Source organism: Triturus cristatus, chromosome 5_1 (genome assembly GCF_964204655.1).
Source record: "Triturus cristatus chromosome 5_1, aTriCri1.1, whole genome shotgun sequence".
NCBI classification, from domain to species: domain Eukaryota; kingdom Metazoa; phylum Chordata; class Amphibia; order Caudata; family Salamandridae; genus Triturus; species Triturus cristatus.
In genome coordinates, this window is record NC_140587.1 from 697,969,012 (window position 1) to 697,986,695 (window position 17,684).

A 17,684-nucleotide genomic window follows, 5' to 3' on the forward strand; every position below is an offset into this window, starting at 1 on the left:
TGGATGGTAGCGTTGGACTTGCAGGACGCATATTTCCATATCCCCGTCCTGCCGGCCCACCGGCGTTACCTGCGGTTCACGGTGGGCCAAGAGCACTTTCAGTTTACCGTGCTCCCCTTCGGCCTCACCAGTGCCCCTCGGGTGTTCACGAAAGTGATGGCGGTGGTCGCAGCTCATCTGCGCAGATCAGGGGTCCCAGTCTTCCCCTATCTCGACGACTGGTTGTTGAAGGCGGGCTCGCCCCAGGCTGTCGTCTCCCACCTCCAGACTACGTCGGATCTCCTGCATTTGCTGGGGTTTTCCATCAACGTGCCGAAGTCACACTTGAGTCCCTCTCAGAAGCTCCTCTTCATCGGAGCGGTTCTCGATTCGGCGCAGTTCCGGGTCCATCCACCGGAACAGCGGGTCCGGGATATACAGGCCCTGATTCCCATCTTTCGGCCTCTATCCCGGGTTTCGGTCAGGCTAGTGTTGCGGCTTCTGGGGCTGATGGCCTCCTGCATCCTACTAGTGCATCACGCCAGGCGGCGCATGCGGGCTCTGCAGTGGGACCTGAAGTTTCAGTGGGCCCAGCATCACGGCAACCTGTCCGACCATGTCTTGATCTCGGAGGGCACTGCACAGCAGTTGCAGTGGTGGCTCACGGACCGCGAGTGGGTCAAGGGCAAGAGCCTCTCCCTTCCCCAACCGGAGCATGTCGTAGTGACGGATGCGTCCCTCTTGGGTTGGGGTGGCCATATGGGAGAGGCGGAGATCAGAGGCCTCTGGTCTCCGGCGGAGTCTCGTCTCCACATCAACCTGTTGGAGTTGAGAGCGATCCGGCTTGCACTGAAAGCCTTCCTTCCCTCTGTCAGGGGAAGTGTCGTGCAGGTGTTCACGGACAACACCACCGCCCTGTGGTACTGCAACAAACAGGGCGGGGTGGGGTCGTGGACCCTTTGTCAGGAGGCTCTGCGCCTCTGGACATGGCTGGAACACCAGGGCGTCACCCTGGTGGTTCAACATCTGGCGGGCTCTCTGAACGCCAGAGCAGACGAACTCAGCCGCCGGTGCATGATGGATCACGAATGGCGTCTGAACTCCGAAGTGGTGCAAGGCCTCTTTCAGCAGTGGGGAGAGCCTTGGTTAGATCTATTCGCCACCGAAGAGAACGCGCAATGTCAGCAGTTCTGCGCGTTGGAATTTCCAAGGCGGCACTCGCTCGGCGACGCTTTTCGTCACGAGTGGAGTTGCGGTCTGTTGTACGCCTTTCCGCCTATACCACTTCTGCCCAGAGTGCTGAAGAAGATCAGGCGCGACCGGGCCCAAGTCATCTTGGTGGCTCCGGATTGGGCACGAAGATACTGGTATCCCGAGCTACTCAGTCTGTTGACCGATCCCCCGATACGTCTGCCCCTTCGGGAGGATCTTCTGTCGCAGCAGCAGGAGACGGTCCTCCACCCGAACCTGTCCAGCCTCCACCTCCATGCGTGGAGATTGAGCGGCGGCAGTTGATGCCATTTGACTTGCCTCCTGAAGTCTGTGATATCATTCTGGCAGCCAGGCGTCCCTCCACGAAGTCGGTATACGCCTGCCGGTGGAACAAATTTGTGGCATGGTGCACAGCAAAGGCTGTGGATCCCCTTTCCGCCCCTCTTTCTGAGGTTCTCCTCTTCCTTCTTTCTCTGGCCCGGCAGGGCTCTGCCCTGGGCACCCTGAAGGGTTATCTTGCTGCCATCTCCGCCTTCTTGCGGCTTCCTGATCAGCCTTCTCTTTTCAAGTCCCCTGTGGTTACACGCTTTCTCAAAGGCATTACACACACGTTCCCTCCTGTCCCTTTTGTAATGCCTCAGTGGGACTTGAATCTGGTATTGACCTTCCTGATGTGCGCTCCCTTCGAGCCTCTTCACAATTGCCCTCTTCGTCTTCTAACTCTAAAGACTGCTTTTCTGGTAGCCATCACCTCGGCTAGACGGGTGAGTGAGCTCCAGGCTTTATCTTCTAAGCCTCCTTTCCTATCTGTTCATCCGGACAAGGTTGTCCTTCGGCCTCGTCCCTCCTTTCTTCCTAAAGTGGTGACTCCTTTTCACCTTGGGCAGTCTGTCACCTTGCCCACCTTCTTTCCGCCTCCGCATCCTTCCAAAGAGGAAGAGAGGCTCCACCGTCTGGACCCAAAACGTGCGCTCTCCTTTTATCTGGACCGCACAAAACAGTTCCGGGTGGACGACCAGCTTTTTGTTGGGTACGTGGGCGCTAAGAAGGGGAAAGCTGTGCACAAACGAACCATCTCTCGGTGGGTCGTTTTGTGTATAAAAATCTGCTATTCCTTGGCTAAAAAGGACCCTCCTGTTGGGCTGCGCGCCCATTCTACTCGGGCCACGGCGGCTACTACTGCCTTGGGACGGGGAGTCCCTTTGCAGGACATCTGTCAGGCGGCGACGTGGGCTTCTCTACACACGTTTGCCAGGCATTATTGCCTTGACAGCCAAGTCCGGAGGGATGGCTTCTTTGGCCGTTCTGTCCTCCAGGACTTTCTGGTGTGATCTTGGTTCGCAGACCCACCACCGGGGATGGTATTGCTTGGGTATCTATTCTAAGGTGAGGAATCTAACTAACGTGTTTCTTTCAGATGAACAAGTTACTAACCTTCGGTAACGATGTATCTGTAAGAAACATTAGTTAGTTAGATTCCTCACCGACCCTCCCATCCTCCCCGTTCTGCGAACTGACATCTAGGGTTAAGGTTGTCCTTTCAGGCCCCTAGATTTTATTTTTGGCACCAGTGTCGGTCTTTGCATGGCTCTGCGTTCCTGGCGCGGAAGGCTATGTACAAGAACTGACGTCAGCGCGCGAGGGCGGCGTCTAAGTACTCCGACGACGTCATCCCGGCGCACGACGCCGACGACGGACGCGGAGCCGCAGACGACGCCTAGCGACGCGCAAGGGGTATTGCTGACGAAAAATCTTCCGGATCCAGTCTGACGCCTGGGGATATTCTAAGGTGAGGAATCTAACTAACTAATGTTTCTTACAGATACATCGTTACCGAAGGTTAGTAACTTGTTCTTCTGCCTGACGCCTGGGCATATACTAAGGTAAGGAATCTAACTAACTAATGTTTCTTACAGATATATCGTTACCAAAGGTAAGTTACTTGTTCGTTTCCCACTATAATGATGGAGACGACTGATGACGGCCAAGACCAATATGATGGAGGAGATGTATGTGATAATCTTCAGGATGCTAATGGTCTTGATATAACTCTGGCTATTGGCCTCTCATCCCCGACCCACGCAATGGCAAAAGGAGAATCCTCCTCTTTTGCTATGGTTATCAGAAGGGCGAATAAATTATTGGACCTCACTTTACCTACCACTGAGGTAATAAACAAACTTACTGACTGAGGTCCTCAACCCCAGGCATACCGACCTGGCTGATTTCCTGGTGGGTACCTGGGTAAAACCAGGATATTGCCCCCCCTCCCCTCCCACCTTAGTGAGTAGGCAAGTCACAGATTCACCTCTGGGAACAGCAGTTTCTCCTCCACCATCCCACTCCATAGAGCTTTCTGGTACAGGCATCCACCATCTATCTGTCTGAACTGTGATTTATTCGAGTCCCCATTTTAAGACCGCTTCTTTTAAAACATGGCACCAGTAACTGTGTGCAGGCAATGGCTCTCTTAACGGACATGCACTACTTGGATGTTGCTTATGCCGTTGGGAGATTTATGACTGCCATAAAAAAACTTTTAGTGGGTTATGAGAAGGTTTGCCATTTTAAAGTTGTCACTATTTGCGCCATAAGTCAAGTATATGATCTTATTCCTTTTATATTTTATGGTGTAAGTTATTATGAATCTCATGATTGTTTTTTATTGTTTATAAGTGTTTACCTAACTGAATGTACATATGTTATGATGATTAATGACTGTTTAAAGACCAATTGTCAAAATAAACATTTTCTTGACTGACTGACTCCCCCGACTGAGAGTCTATACTGATGGAGACATTTGCCAAATAAATATTCTCGTCCACCAGTCTCGCCTTCAGGTTCGTCAATACCTCTTACTTCCTGAGCAGGTTCTTTCACGTTTTGTGGGACAGAGTGGCGAACATCTTGCCGGGGGTCACAGATAATATCCGACCAAAGTTACAGCGCTTGATTTCGGATTGGCTCGATGCAGTACAGTACTCTATTTGCTCAGGTCTGGACACCACCGATGGTCTGGGTAGGGCATTCGAAACCAGCATAGTGCTTCGGTGCCACACCTAGATTTGCTTCACAGCCTTTTCCTAAATCGTCCAATTGTCCTTTATGGGCCTTCGACAGCTCTAGGCTGCTTGGAGAAAAGGCTGACTCAGTTTTAGAGAAAGCTTTGAAGAGCGTAAAGCCACTACCTGCTCTCTAGGCCAAGCCCAGCCTGCTTGGTCGTTCCTCCAGAAACCTTGCCCTTTTCAAGGTTTCAGCAGGGGTCTCCACCTCCTGGAGGACCGCTTGTCTATACTCTACAGAGATGTTCAAGCTACTTCGGTCAACAGATCAATGGAGAGGATATTGGCATCAGAGATCAGGACTGGCTGTTACTTCCTTTATTTCTTGATACCGAAAAGGAATGGAGGTCTTTGTCCCATCCTTGATGTCTGTCCTCTGAACTTCTTCCTTCAGAAAGTTAAGTTCAAAGTGCTCACCCTTTCCCAAGTTCTCTCTGCCCTGGATCCAGGTTACTGGATGTGTTGCTCTGGCTTTGCAGGACTACTATTTCTACATCCCAGTCCTACAAATCCACAGGTGCTACCTGTCGTTTCAGGTAGGCCAAGAACACTTTCGGTTCTCTGGACCCCTCTTTGGCCCTGTCAGTGCACCTTGGGTGCTCATGAAGGTGATGGTCATTGCTCATCTGCTGAGGTTGGGAATACCAGACTTCCCATATCTCGATGAATGGCTCCTGAAGGTAGGCTTGGCTCAAGCAGTTATAAGCTTCCTATGAACGACAATAAACCTGTTGACATTGTTAGAATTTTCCATAAACGTGTCCAAGTCACATCTGACTCCTTAACAGTGGCTCTACTTCATTAGAGCCATCCAGGATACTTACTCGTCCGAACCTTCCATCTGCCTCAACAATTCCAGGACATTCAAACTATCATACAGAAGTTTCAACCCTTTAGCTGGGTCTTAGTGACTGTGGTTGTGAGATTTCTAGGCTTCTTGGCCTCCGTTATCCTGCTAGTGGACCATGCCAGGTGGCACATATGGGCTTTGCAGTGGGATCTGAAGTCTCAGTGGGCCCAGGACCAAGGCACCTATCAGAGTCCATCCAAATGTCGGAGGAGACTGCGAAGGACCTGTAGTGATGGCTGCTTGATTGCAATTGAACTAGCGGCAGACCCCTCTCTCTACCCTACCCAGAGTTAACAGTCGTAACAGATGCATCATTGCCAGGTTGACTAGATCATCTGCGAGAGGTAGAGATCAGAGGACTCTGATCTCCGGGGAAGGCTTGCCTCTACATCATCTTATTGGAGTTGCAGTCAATTTGGTTTGCACTTAAGAGTGGTATTGCAACAGAGTGACATGGGATCATGGGTCCTCCTCCAGGCGGCTGTCAATTTCTGGAAGTGGCTGAACTTTCAGGGCATATTCCTAATCACCCAACACCTGTAGGATCTTCAAATGCCAGAGAGAGCAAACGTTGCCTAGGAGATCACGAATAGCAGATACAGTTGGAGGTGGCACAGGGCATCTTCCAGTAGTGGGGGGAGAGCCCTGTTTCCTACCGCATAGAACAAGCAGTATCACAGATTTTCCGCATTGGAGTTTCCAAGACAGTTTTCCCTCTGACATGCCTTCTTCCTACATTGGGACTCCTGTACACCCCACCCAGAAAGCTTGCACGCTTATTTCACCAGAATAAAAGCTGCTACGATTGCACTAGCGAGTAATTTGCTAGTTCTGGGCATTTTCCAGGCAGCGGTAGGTGTCCCTTCACATGTTTACGAAGCACTATTTTCTGTACAGCCAGATCGGACGGGAAGATCTGTTTTTCAGGATGCCTAAACCATTCCACAGACCCTCCTCCTGAGATGTACTGCTTTATTATTTATTTGCATGGTGAGAATCGGAAGTTTGAAGTTTACCAGAAGAACAAGTTACTCACCTTCAGTAATGCCTTTTCTGATCTAACCGCAAATTCTTCTGTACCCCTCAAATCTTCCCCATTCGGTGGAATGGTGTCATTCGGTCCATTAATAAGATCCCAAATCTGAAAGTCTGCACATTACGATATTCCGATTTCAATGATTCCTCATCCAACTGCACTGACAAAAATCAGAAATAGGCGGACATCAGTGCTCGGAGGTGGCACATACATGGGCGATGGGGCCTGATGTTACATCTGGGGTGGGATAGAAGCCACATGATGCCACCTGCCGATGCACAAGAGGATTCCTAGCAAAACGTTTCCAGATCCAGTCTGGCACCTGGGGAAATTCACAAGGTGAGGAATCTGTGGTTAGCTAGAGTTTCTACCAGGGAAAGGTGTTACTACAGGTAAGTAACTTGTGTATTTCAAACCAGGGCTGCTTTCCTGCCGAAAGTGGTGACAACCTTTCATCTGAGTCAGTCCATTACCCTTCTGACCTTTTATCCCCCTCCCCATCCCACAGAGGAGTGGTTGCATAGGTTGCATCCTAGACAGGCAGGTAACTTCTACCTGGACAGCAGCAAGGACAGTCGATTGGAATACCAGCTTTGTGGGGTACTGAGGTGCTAAGAAAGACAAAGTGGTACAGAAGCAGATGCTGTCCAGTTAAATCATCCTCTGCATCAAGAGCTGCTATGCTTTTGCCAGGAAGGACCCTCCATAAGGGATCAGGGTGCTTTCCACCAGAGCCAAATAGGCCACTTCTGCCGTTGCCAAAGAGTTCCAATCGCAGACATCTGCAAAGCAGCTACGTGGACATCACTACACACCTTAGCCAACCACTGTTACCTGGATGTGGAAGTACATAGAGACTGTCACTTTGCAAGATTACTTTTGAAGATTTTCATCATCTAACCATCCATCATCCCTTTCATACTGCTTTTTTTATATTCTTAGAGTTGAAGAACCTCCTTATAGAAATATCCACTAGAAGAAAAAGTTACTTACCTGCGGCAACTATCTTCCAGGTGGATACTCTACCTGCAGATTCTTCTCTGACCCCCCAGCATCCCCATTTGATGGATGTGTTTCGGGAAAGTTAATAAGATTCCAAAATATTTCATTTTGCTACTGCCACTCCATCCGATCTCCTTGAAGGCTTTGAAAAAATGGATGGAACCTGATATCTTTGCGATAGGATGGGCGCTATATGGCTTTGGTGGCATCATCTACCACTTTTGTCGTTGATGTAAACCCAGCGCTCCCTCTGTGCAATCTGAAAACTTTTACGTTTCTGGATCCAGTCTGATGCCTGGGCTAATTCTACAGGGGAGAAATCTGTATGTAAATATAGTATCCACCAGTAAGATTATTACAGTAGATAAGTAACTGATTCTTGTATCCCTAATGCTAAATCTAGTTCCTAGTTAACTCTACTTTTAATGTTACCACTAGCTCCTTACTTAACATTTTAACTTCATATATCCCGCCTAGGCGCATCTCCTTCATAACCGCTGTGAGGAAATGCCTCTTTTTGCATGATCACCCCCATAGTTTTAGTTTGATGCTGCTGGTTTTTCAACTCTGAAGGTGTACTGAGTACTACCAAACAGGCCTCAGTGCTAGTCCTTGGACCCTTAAAACGTGTAGGACTGATTAGTTCATCCACATGTGGAGTTAAGTTAACTTATTTGTAAGTCGCTAGTATTTGGTACCAAGGGTACCCAGGGCCTGCAAGTTAAAGTGCCCCTCATGGACTGCAGCTCTTATTGTGCCATCACAAGTGTGACAAAGCAAAGCATGGCTCTCAACCTGCCATTGCTGTCTGGCAGAGCAGTTTTCAAACTGCTAACTCGACCTTGCCATTTAAAATAATGACTAAGTCCAGTCTTTCCTTGTTCATAAATATGTAACCACCACGGTATGGCTATTGAGCCCAAAGTAGGGTGTTGTATATTAGAAAGTAGAACATGTATTGTTATGTGTTCTAACAGTAAAAGCCCCAAATTGTTGTTTTTGCTGTAGAAAGACTAGTAGCCCCGTTGACGAGTACAGAACTACAGACTAACTACTCAGCTATGCTAACTTGTGAATGAGAATACTGAAGTTGATACTTCAAGGTATCAAATTAATTGTTACCTTAGTCCCAATCTGATGCTCAGTGTGAATTTAATATTTTTTAAAGTAAATAGCAACTTGAAAAAGTTGCCTCTCTGTTCCCTAAAGTTTTCCAGTCACCGTTTACGGTTGCTGGCCACAAGATAGCCTCCTGCCATCCCTGGGGAAGTGCAAATGTTTCTCAGGAAGGAATACAAAGGGCCTGCATTAGAAAAGGTGTGACCTCTACTGGCAGAAGGGCCAAACAGGGTGTGATCACAAAAGGTGAGCTTCAAAGGGAAAAGCCACCTTTGAAGAGCAAATGATGGACACACTGCAGAGACTGCTCTTTTGTTCTGGTAGACAAGTTAGTGTCAGGAACAGAGAGGTGAAAACAGTTGCCAAATCAGTTTTCCCGTGGGCATGTAACCCTTATGCAGCCATATTTCCATGGTAGGCTGCCAAGCTCCACATAAGGAGAGGTGGGTCTTGCCTCTTGGAAGTCGTCAGAATATGTCATTCTGGGATAGTTAGATGGCACACTTTGCAGGAAGTCATCATCAGGCAGGAGTGACGACTTCCTGCAAAGTGTGCCATCTAACTATTCCAGAATGATACATTCTGACCACTTCCAAGATAGCCATTGGCTAGTAGTCACCACATCCTCCAAGGCCATATTCTGGGCTTAAAAGTGGCACTCAGACCACATCTGTACTGAAGAGTTGACCGAAGAAAGACTAGCCTGCAGTTCCCTGTACCCAGCAAAGAGAGGCTGCACCTGGACTGTACTGCACCTGTTGCTCCTTGGGCTATCAAAGAGAGGACTGCACTTGAGGAAAAATCATCCCTGAGCTTAAGACAGAAGAAGTGACTCCAAGAGTCAGTTTGCTGATTTCCTGTTACAGCTACACGGCCATAAAAGCAAAAGAAGCCTGCCTTGGGGATTTAACAGCCAAAATATCATGCCTGCCAAAAACCCTCAAATGTTGCTCCTGTATCTGCTGAACCAAGCAGAGCCATTGAGTGCCGTTTGATTTCAAGTTGGGAGTTACCACCAGTTAAAGGAAACCACTGGTTTCTCTGTAACTGGAGACCAGTAGATCAGTGGCAACTGGTTTATTGGCCGGACTCTAAATAAACTTCAAACCCCTGTGGCCAAAGTCACCCCACCGTAACAGAGGAGTAGCCTCAGGAAGAACCCCGTCTCCGGATCAGCATCCTTTATCCCTTGCATCAGGACCACTCCGTTGAAGTCTATGGCGGTTCGCCCATAGAACCTGGATCTGAACTGGCGATAGATTTGACTGTGAGGTAACTGCCAAAGCAAGCCACATTGGCACCTGTGACTCGCTCCCTGCCAGAGTTGGTTGCCCAAAGCGGGCCGGAATAATATTTTACAACTTTACAAAAGTTTCCAAAGTAACCGTAGTAGCTGGCAATGCTTGGTTGCAATTTGAATGATAAGCAGGGATTTATTATTTGCTTAATAATTCATATCACCGGAACCCTCTTGTGGATCTTGTTCTTTTTGGTGTCTAAATATTCATAAAAAATAAGACCTATTTTCATATATTGATGCTGGATTTCCTTTGAGTCTAGTTTCTTTCTTATTCAGCTGTTTTGGTACTTCTAAATGCTTTACATGTGTTCCTTTGACAACCTTACTTCTTGAAGCTACAGCTACCCTGGGTTGAGTTAAGGTTTTGCAAACATGCCTGACTGGACTCAAAACAGACGTGTGCGTTTATTACACAGTGAGGTCGCACAACCACACCATGTAATAAACTGCTTTCCTCACAACTGCTGCCTTCTATTCTCCAGAAAGCTCTATATTTCTCTCGGACCAGCAATTGAAGCTGCTGTCTCCTTCAGGTGTACCCACTCAAATGTCCATTCAATTAACGCTTTCAACGTTCTTGGTCCAACCCTACTCTGATTACTCATCTTTAGACTCCTGCAACTTTTCCAACTCCTCTACCCAAAAAGTCTGCATATATCAGCAGCATTTGCATACCAGAACCTTACCATCCCATCTCGGTATTCCAACAAATCCACCTTCACAAATGTCCCTCCTTGAGGAAGAAAATCCATACAATCTCATACCTTTTAGAATGTTGTAGCACTCTTCCCCAGTAACCTCCCTCCCCGCCCTCCCTCAGATGACGAATTGCAGCTCCAATCTCTTATGCATCCTTATTTATACTATCTGCACTAATAACCAGCATGTTGAGATCGCTAATGCCATTACTCACCACAAATATAATTTTCATCACCAAGTTATGGCTCAACCCACATTTGCATGCCATCAGCCAATTTTAAGAAACCAAGCTTATACCATCATTAGGGAGGATATAGAACTAAAACTATTGCAAAAACAACAGTTGATGGACAGAATGCAGAACAATGTCATACATTCACCCCAGTACAGAGATCTGGGCCTAAATCCATTGTGCGTCCCTTGCTCTCCATGCCTGTGGAATCAAGCTATCCTGGCTGAAGAGGAGTGAAACCCCGAAACCGGTCCTAGGATGCTTGTTTCCAGTCCAGGGAGTTCAGGCTGGACTGTTCCCATTGGGCACAGGGTCAAGACTGATTTGCATATGGCTGGGTCCAAACTGGAATGGCATGGTGAGCAAAAAAAGATGGATTTAGGCCCAGATCGCTGTACTGGGGTGAATGTATGACATTGTGTTCTGCATTCTGTCCATCAATAGGTCTTTTTGCATAGAACTAAAACTAAGCAGTGGTAGACCAGTCATACGTAAAGGTTTCCTGAAGTGAAACACATTCCCCCTTTATCCACTTTTCTTTTAAATCCTGCAAATTAGCCATTGCTCTCTTATTCGTGAACTGCCTGCATTCCCATTATCTGTCATTCACCCAAACGTAAGGCCAGTTTCATTGGCCAAAGCTCAGAGTACCTATCTCACAAAATGATGTCATCTCCTCACATCATTTTCTTGGGAGATTTCAACATTGATGGGGCAACCTGCAACACACTTCTTTATCCTTACTCAAAATTAACTTGAATGTCTACCATCTGCACCAATTCTTGGCCTACCCACGTAAAATGGAGGATTCTGGAAGTCGTCATTACTGACCCAGACAAGATTGCCAATACCCTACCCATTGATTGTGAATGTTTTATTACCATCCTGCTCCCTTCCCTCTTGAAGTCCCTATCCCCCTAACTTTCAGCAAGTACAACTGGAAATCTGGTTCCAACTTTAAAAGCACACCATTCTATGCTGTCAAGAGCCTCCCCTCACCAAGACTCAACCAACTTGACTTTTCCAATGCTTTAATCTACTTTCTGGTTGAATAGAAAGCCATTGTTTTTGAAGTAGTGCACAACCTTGCTCTTTGCCTGAATGCCAAGTGGCTACACTCAAGCTAACCCTGGTTCAGCAGCTCCCTCTACAAGTAAATGTGAGAACTCCGTCACCTGGACATTTAGCCTCACAGACGCTCTAAACTGAAACCCCCAGTAAAATCATCTAGTCTCGATATGCAGTAAGCTCCTTTACATCTCCATGAACAAAATCAATGTCAGGAGAGACCATTTTAAACTAACGACCAAGTTAAGAACAACTCTACAAAACCAAGGACACATGGGCTCTTTCTCCGTAATCAACTCTTTCCAAAACCAGTCAAGTTATCGACACCAAAAACTACTTTCAGCACCTGACTCCTGTCAGCATCGTCCAAGACAATTTCCACATCCTCACGTAATTCTGTCATTCCCTGATCATCTGCTTTCTCTCCCATTGGGTCTTCCTGTGATCCTTAAAACTGGTAAAGTTTATTCTATTTTAAAAACTAACCTAGACTCCAGTGTTCTCTCAAACGTCAGGCATATTTGAAACCTGCTTTGGTAAGGCAAAACCATAGAGGACGTGTCTCCAATCAGTTGCCTATATCAAATGAGAACATCGGTTGGCAAACTACCAATCTGGCTTCTAATCTTGGTTTAGCCTTGAAATGGCCAGTCTAAAACTCTTTGGAGTTGTTAATTGCAGCATGGATAGTGGAAATGGCTGCCTTTTTCTCCTTGCCCTCCTACAGCCTTCAATATGATCCTGTAAGTTATTGGACACTTGAGCAATGCATAAGCCTTCAGAACATGGTCCTGAGCTGGTTCACCTTGTTGCAAATCAATCCCCACAAGCAAGGGTATTTCATTAAACACATTTCTAATTAGGTCCTGATGCCTGGTGTAGTTTCGTAGGGTTTCATATAAACCACTGCCCTCTTGAATTGTATCTTGAGCCCATGAGTCTGCTAATCAAGTGGTAGGTTAAACCTGCCCATCAGCATGATTATGCACAGATATACATCAAAACTCCTCCATATGGGATTTGCAAACACTCCACCTCTCTCTTGCCAAACTCAAGCACTCGATGTCTAACAACATCTTGTAGTTAAATCCTTCCAAAACCAAAACTCATCATCTTCACTCACAATCTAAAACAAATTTGACTGCCGTCTGCTTGATGACCTCAGAGAATGGATTTTACGTGTCACTGAACTTCTGTCATATTATCGAAGTTAACACTCGATCCCTTTTTCCTTCGTCCCATTTATAAACAGATTGCCAAATCAGTCAACTTTCACTTCATTCACCACAAGAAAATCAAATAAAAAAATCCTCTCACCATGCACCAATCCAGTCACTGGACCTCTGGAAATGTTGTTCTGGGTGGCATTCCAGAATCCTCTCCGTCTCCTACAAGATAGGTATCCTATCCATAGCTCATTTTTTAGTCGTACACCAGAACATTCAACTGCATCACACCTCCGCTCCAGGAGATGCACAGTCCCCCATCTAGGCAAGGACAACATTTGAAATCAGCTCTCTCTGGTATATTGCCATCGACTTGAACTTTCTGCCGGTCTTGCCAGCCTTCTCACCATTTGTGGAGGTCAAATAAGAGAATCACACTGAACCTTGAAAAGCACCCAGATTTAAAACCTCTTAAGATCCTAACCAAACGTTCTATGAAGCTGCCTCATCTATTTGGTCCTCAAACCCATTTGAAATCCCGACTGCGCCCACCCTTGTGACACTGAGGAAATAACAAACTAGACATCTCTTCTACATCCATCTGGACGCCTCAAACTTGGTCCTCCATTAGTGTGTAGGAACTCACTGTAATCAAACTAATGGATGTTTCTAACCTGTTGTTCCTCTTTGTTGACCACTCCTCAGTGTTCATGCTAATATACTTCCTTGTTACTCTGAAAATCATTTGAATGCCTGACAGTGACGGAACACTATTTAAAACTGAGAAAACATATTATGTCCTATCTCTCCTCTCAGCTGTTTTTATTCAGAGCAGTCAATTATTATTAGGCTTTCCTTTATTATTCAATTTACTGTTCCTTAATCTCAGTGGGAGAAAAGGTCAGAAATGAAGTATGGGACACATTGTTCTCCTTCATATCCAGAAGGAGGCACTCTGAGCCATTCTGCACGTCAAATGCTTGCTATAACTTTGCATGTCTAGCCTGCACCTGAAGCCTTATTTCAAGCAATGATGAATCTGCAAGAAATATTGCTATCCAACCAAAAAACGTTAAAGGTAAGTAACGTGTTCATCAAAGACAAAGTTATGTTGTTATGTTTATTTATAAATAACGCTATCACCTGCCACTGTATCTTGGCACTTAGCAGGTGTGTGTGCCTAACACCGCCTATGGTAGTTTGGCTAATTTAAATAACCAGGTCTTCAACATCTTTTGGAATTCAAGAGAGGAGGGGGGGTCTGATGTGGAGTGGGAGGCCGATCCACCCTTTAGGACAATGTAAGAGAACTCGCAACCTCTTGTCTGGTTCTGTGTTATGCGTGGGATGTGTGCGAGTAGGAGTCCTGTGGAGCAGCGGTGTCTGGGTGGTTGGTGGAAGGAGATACAACTGTTCAGGTTGGTGGTGATGCTTAAGTTATGTAGTACCTTGAATGTGTGCGTGAGGAGTTTGAAATGAGCACGCTTGTGTATTGGGAGGGAGCCAGGGGAGCTCCCTGAAGTTTGGTGTAATATAAGTTCTGTGTGGGAGTTTAAGGATGAGACTGGCTGCCGAGTTCTGAATGGTTTGTATTCTTCAAGTGAGTTGCTTGGTGATCCTGGCATAAAGGGTTTTTCCATAGTCCATATTGCTGGTGACTAGGACATGAGTGACAGTTTTTCTGATGTTGCTTGGGGGGGGGGGGGGGGCATTTGAATATCTTCCTCAGCATCTTCAGGGTATGGAAGCAGGATGCAGTGACAGCATTGACTTGTGTAATCATGGCCAGTATGCTGTCGATGATTATTCTGAGCTTCCTTTAGTGGGTGCTAGGTGTGGTTCTGAGTTCGGCCAGCCACCAGTTGGATGACCATGGTGAGGTGTCCTTTTTGATGATCACTACTTCTGTTTTGTCAGTTTTGAGCTTGAGACAGTTGACTTTCATCAAGTTAGCGACTTCTGTCATGTAGGCGAACTTGTTTCCTGGGTTGGCAGTAGAGAATATCCTTCAGTGTGTCCGACCTGGGTAACTCACAAGTCTGAGCTCTCACAATGCAATTAAAAATCTAATAGTTTTCCTTAACGTGTTGTATAATAGCTCAATGTTGCATTTTTTCTAGATCTATTCTAGCATCGACACCCTGTTGCACCAGAGTCGACTGACAAAACTTCAGTCTGTCCAAGCATTAACAGAGATAAAGGATTTCATCAGTTTTATCAGTAAGCCAAGTAAGATATTACTGTTTTCATGTAGTGTACCTCATCTGCTCGCATTTTGGCCTTTGCATTATGTTTTGTAATCACTTGTGTATAGTTTCAAAGTTATAACAAATGCATAATTTCTTCTTCAGACATCAGATTGGAAATTGTTGCTTAGACCAGTTAGTAGTTGCTGAGTGGCCCCATGAATTGGTGCTGTGGGCTGTGGCGGAAATTATGTCTATACACACCCATTTGGTGCTGCCAGCTCTCCTGAAAGCATTTACTTTTTTTGTGCATGTGACACAAATGCGGTACCTCAAATGCTCATTTTCACAAGTAGCTTTTGTCAAATATATTTAGGTGTCTTCTCTTTTTGCTGTCCCAAAAGCTTTCTTTTTTGAGTGGTAAGGAATGGAGTCAAATTTGGTCACTCATTGGACTCAATTATTTTGTATGTGAGGTCTTTTCCAGAGAGAATGGTTCACCCTTCCGTTCTCAGAGTAGAAATTCCATTAATTTGGAATCCATGGACAATTTGTGAATATCACTCCTGAAAAAGCAGAGAAGTCCTCTTCTTCTGGAATCAAGAACATGGATCTCTCATATTAGAATAGGCTCTCATTCTATGAAGAGTCATTATTTGACTGCCCCTGAAGGGTAAGCAAGATTCCTGCTGGAATCAGTCTAATTGCGAGACCAATGTGAGTACCTAGCACCACAACCTTCACAGGTCTCTAAAAGCACTACGAATATTCGAAGAGTTACACTTATCATAGAAATCGTCTTGTACTCCCCTTCTATAGTCTGTAACGTGGTGAGGTGCTCTCATCCTGCTACTTGTATTCTGTCTAGCCTTCTGTTTGACTAGCAAATGTCAAATCTGGAAATCAACCTGCTAACATGGTGTCAGTCAACAGCAAGGAAAGAAGGTGTTAAAGAGTTTTGCTTCTGTATGCTCCTGACAACTGCCCTATCTAAAAAGTTGCATTTACAGTTGCATAATTGAGCCTCTTTTAACAGTGAAATATGAAAGAAACACTTTAGTTATAGATTCCTTACCTTAGAATTACTCCCAGGCATGAAATTGGATCCAGAAAGTTTTTCGTCAGCAGTATCTCTGCACGTCGGAAGGTGGTGTCGGTCGGTTCCGCGTTCGTCTTTGGCATTGTGTTGCCGGGATGACGATGCGGTAGCTACTTAGACGCCGCCCTCGCGCGCTGACGTCAGTTCTTTCTTTTTCCACGCCAGCCAGCGCAGATCCGGAGAGAGCGGATTTTTTGACTGACTTTTTGTCGACTTTTGTCAACGTCTTTTTTGAGTCTACGACTCCTGGTGCACGAGGGATGCCCTATTTCAAGGCCTGCGGCTCCTGTCCCCGACTGATGTCGGCTACGGACCTGCACTGCATGTGTCTCTTTTGCCTGGAGCGCGACCACGACCCCAAGTCATGCTCCGACGTCCGGTGGATGGTGCCGAAGACTTTGCGGGAGCGGTCCCGAAAGCTGCTTGAGCGCCGGCAGTCGGCTCCGCGTCGTTCGAGGTCAAAGTCGCAAGGGACCGGTTGCTGAGCCCTCACCACTCGTCCAAGTCATCAAAGTCTTCGCACTCGGGTCGGGTAAGTCGAAACACAAAAAGAAGTCGAAGAAGCATCGTTGCGGGCAGACCCTGAAGAGTCGACTCTGGGCTTCTCCTCCTTTCCGTGACCCGATGCGACTCCCTCCCAACTTCGTACGTTCTACGAAGCGATGCATGCCATCTTTGGGCGACCCAATCCCGCCGGCGCGCCTTTGGGCCCCGCAGACTTGGTTGGGGGCCTGGGCCTTCTCTGCCGTCGGCTCCAGCCACGGCGCCACAGGCCCCCTTTGGATCCAGACTTGTATCCGGATCGGCACCAGTTGACCTAATTTCTTTGTTTAAATATCTTTATTCCGTTTTTCAAATTTTCCAGAGTCATCATTAACTACATGCATACATATGTTAATGGGCATTGCCATACAAAGCACATATTAAGGATTTGCGGTGTTATTACATTTACAATACATATTTAAACTGATATTTGTACAACATAACAGTATGAACAGTTGTGCACAATGTCCACTGTACTCTATGTTGCGTCTCGGTGTCCGAATATGGTGCCTCTGCGTCTCTCAGATGCTCAGAATGCAAACTTCTCCAGCTGCAATATTTGTTATTTTTCCCTGTGCCCAGTAAGGGAAATCCATAAAAGTCTGCATCTAGATACGGTCGTAGGGCCAGTGGAAAATGCGAAGCAAGATATATATATTTTTCATTGTAAAAACACTCAAACTAACTAAAAGTGCCATCAACAACTCGCCACATCTGGGTCTGGGTGTATGTGATATATGTATGTCAGACCCACTGCCTCACTGGTAAGGTTTACTAACTTACTCGCGCCACCAGAGGCTTAGCTTGGCAGGTATTGTGACGTTTCCATTGGCGTTCCACCCAATCCGTTGATGCGGGCCATATTCTAGTAGGGTCCTAGTACTTACCCCGAATTCGGGGTGTGTTATACCTGTGTGTTTGCGTCTTCGCCCCTCCCATCATTTTCCTGCGAAGAAGTGTCGTTATCTTCCCTGTTCCCATGTATGAATTCCGTAAGGATAGTGTCCCAATATTATCGGGTATTTACGTAGCCCGGCTATTTCCTCCTTATGCAGTGATGTGCTTTCTGCTTGTGCCCATACTGAGGGACTTTTTCCAACTATCAGCTACTGGGGGGGGGTCAGTGTGTTT

General features: G+C 46.5%; 1 protein-coding gene across 3 annotated transcripts in view; it reads left to right on the top strand.

Moving 5' to 3' along the window:
• PRKDC (protein kinase, DNA-activated, catalytic subunit) overlaps window positions 1-17,684 on the top strand; it is a 2,754,228-nt gene that overhangs the window by 1,866,714 nt on the left and 869,830 nt on the right. For 2 of the 3 annotated variants that reach the window (XM_085605657.1, XM_085605659.1), the window contains one exon: window positions 14,846-14,954. In XM_085605657.1, coding sequence (XP_085461783.1) covers window positions 14,846-14,954 — 109 coding nt within the window. The remainder of the gene's footprint in view (window positions 1-14,845; window positions 14,955-17,684) is intronic. The other variant, XM_085605658.1, reaches the window with a different exon arrangement.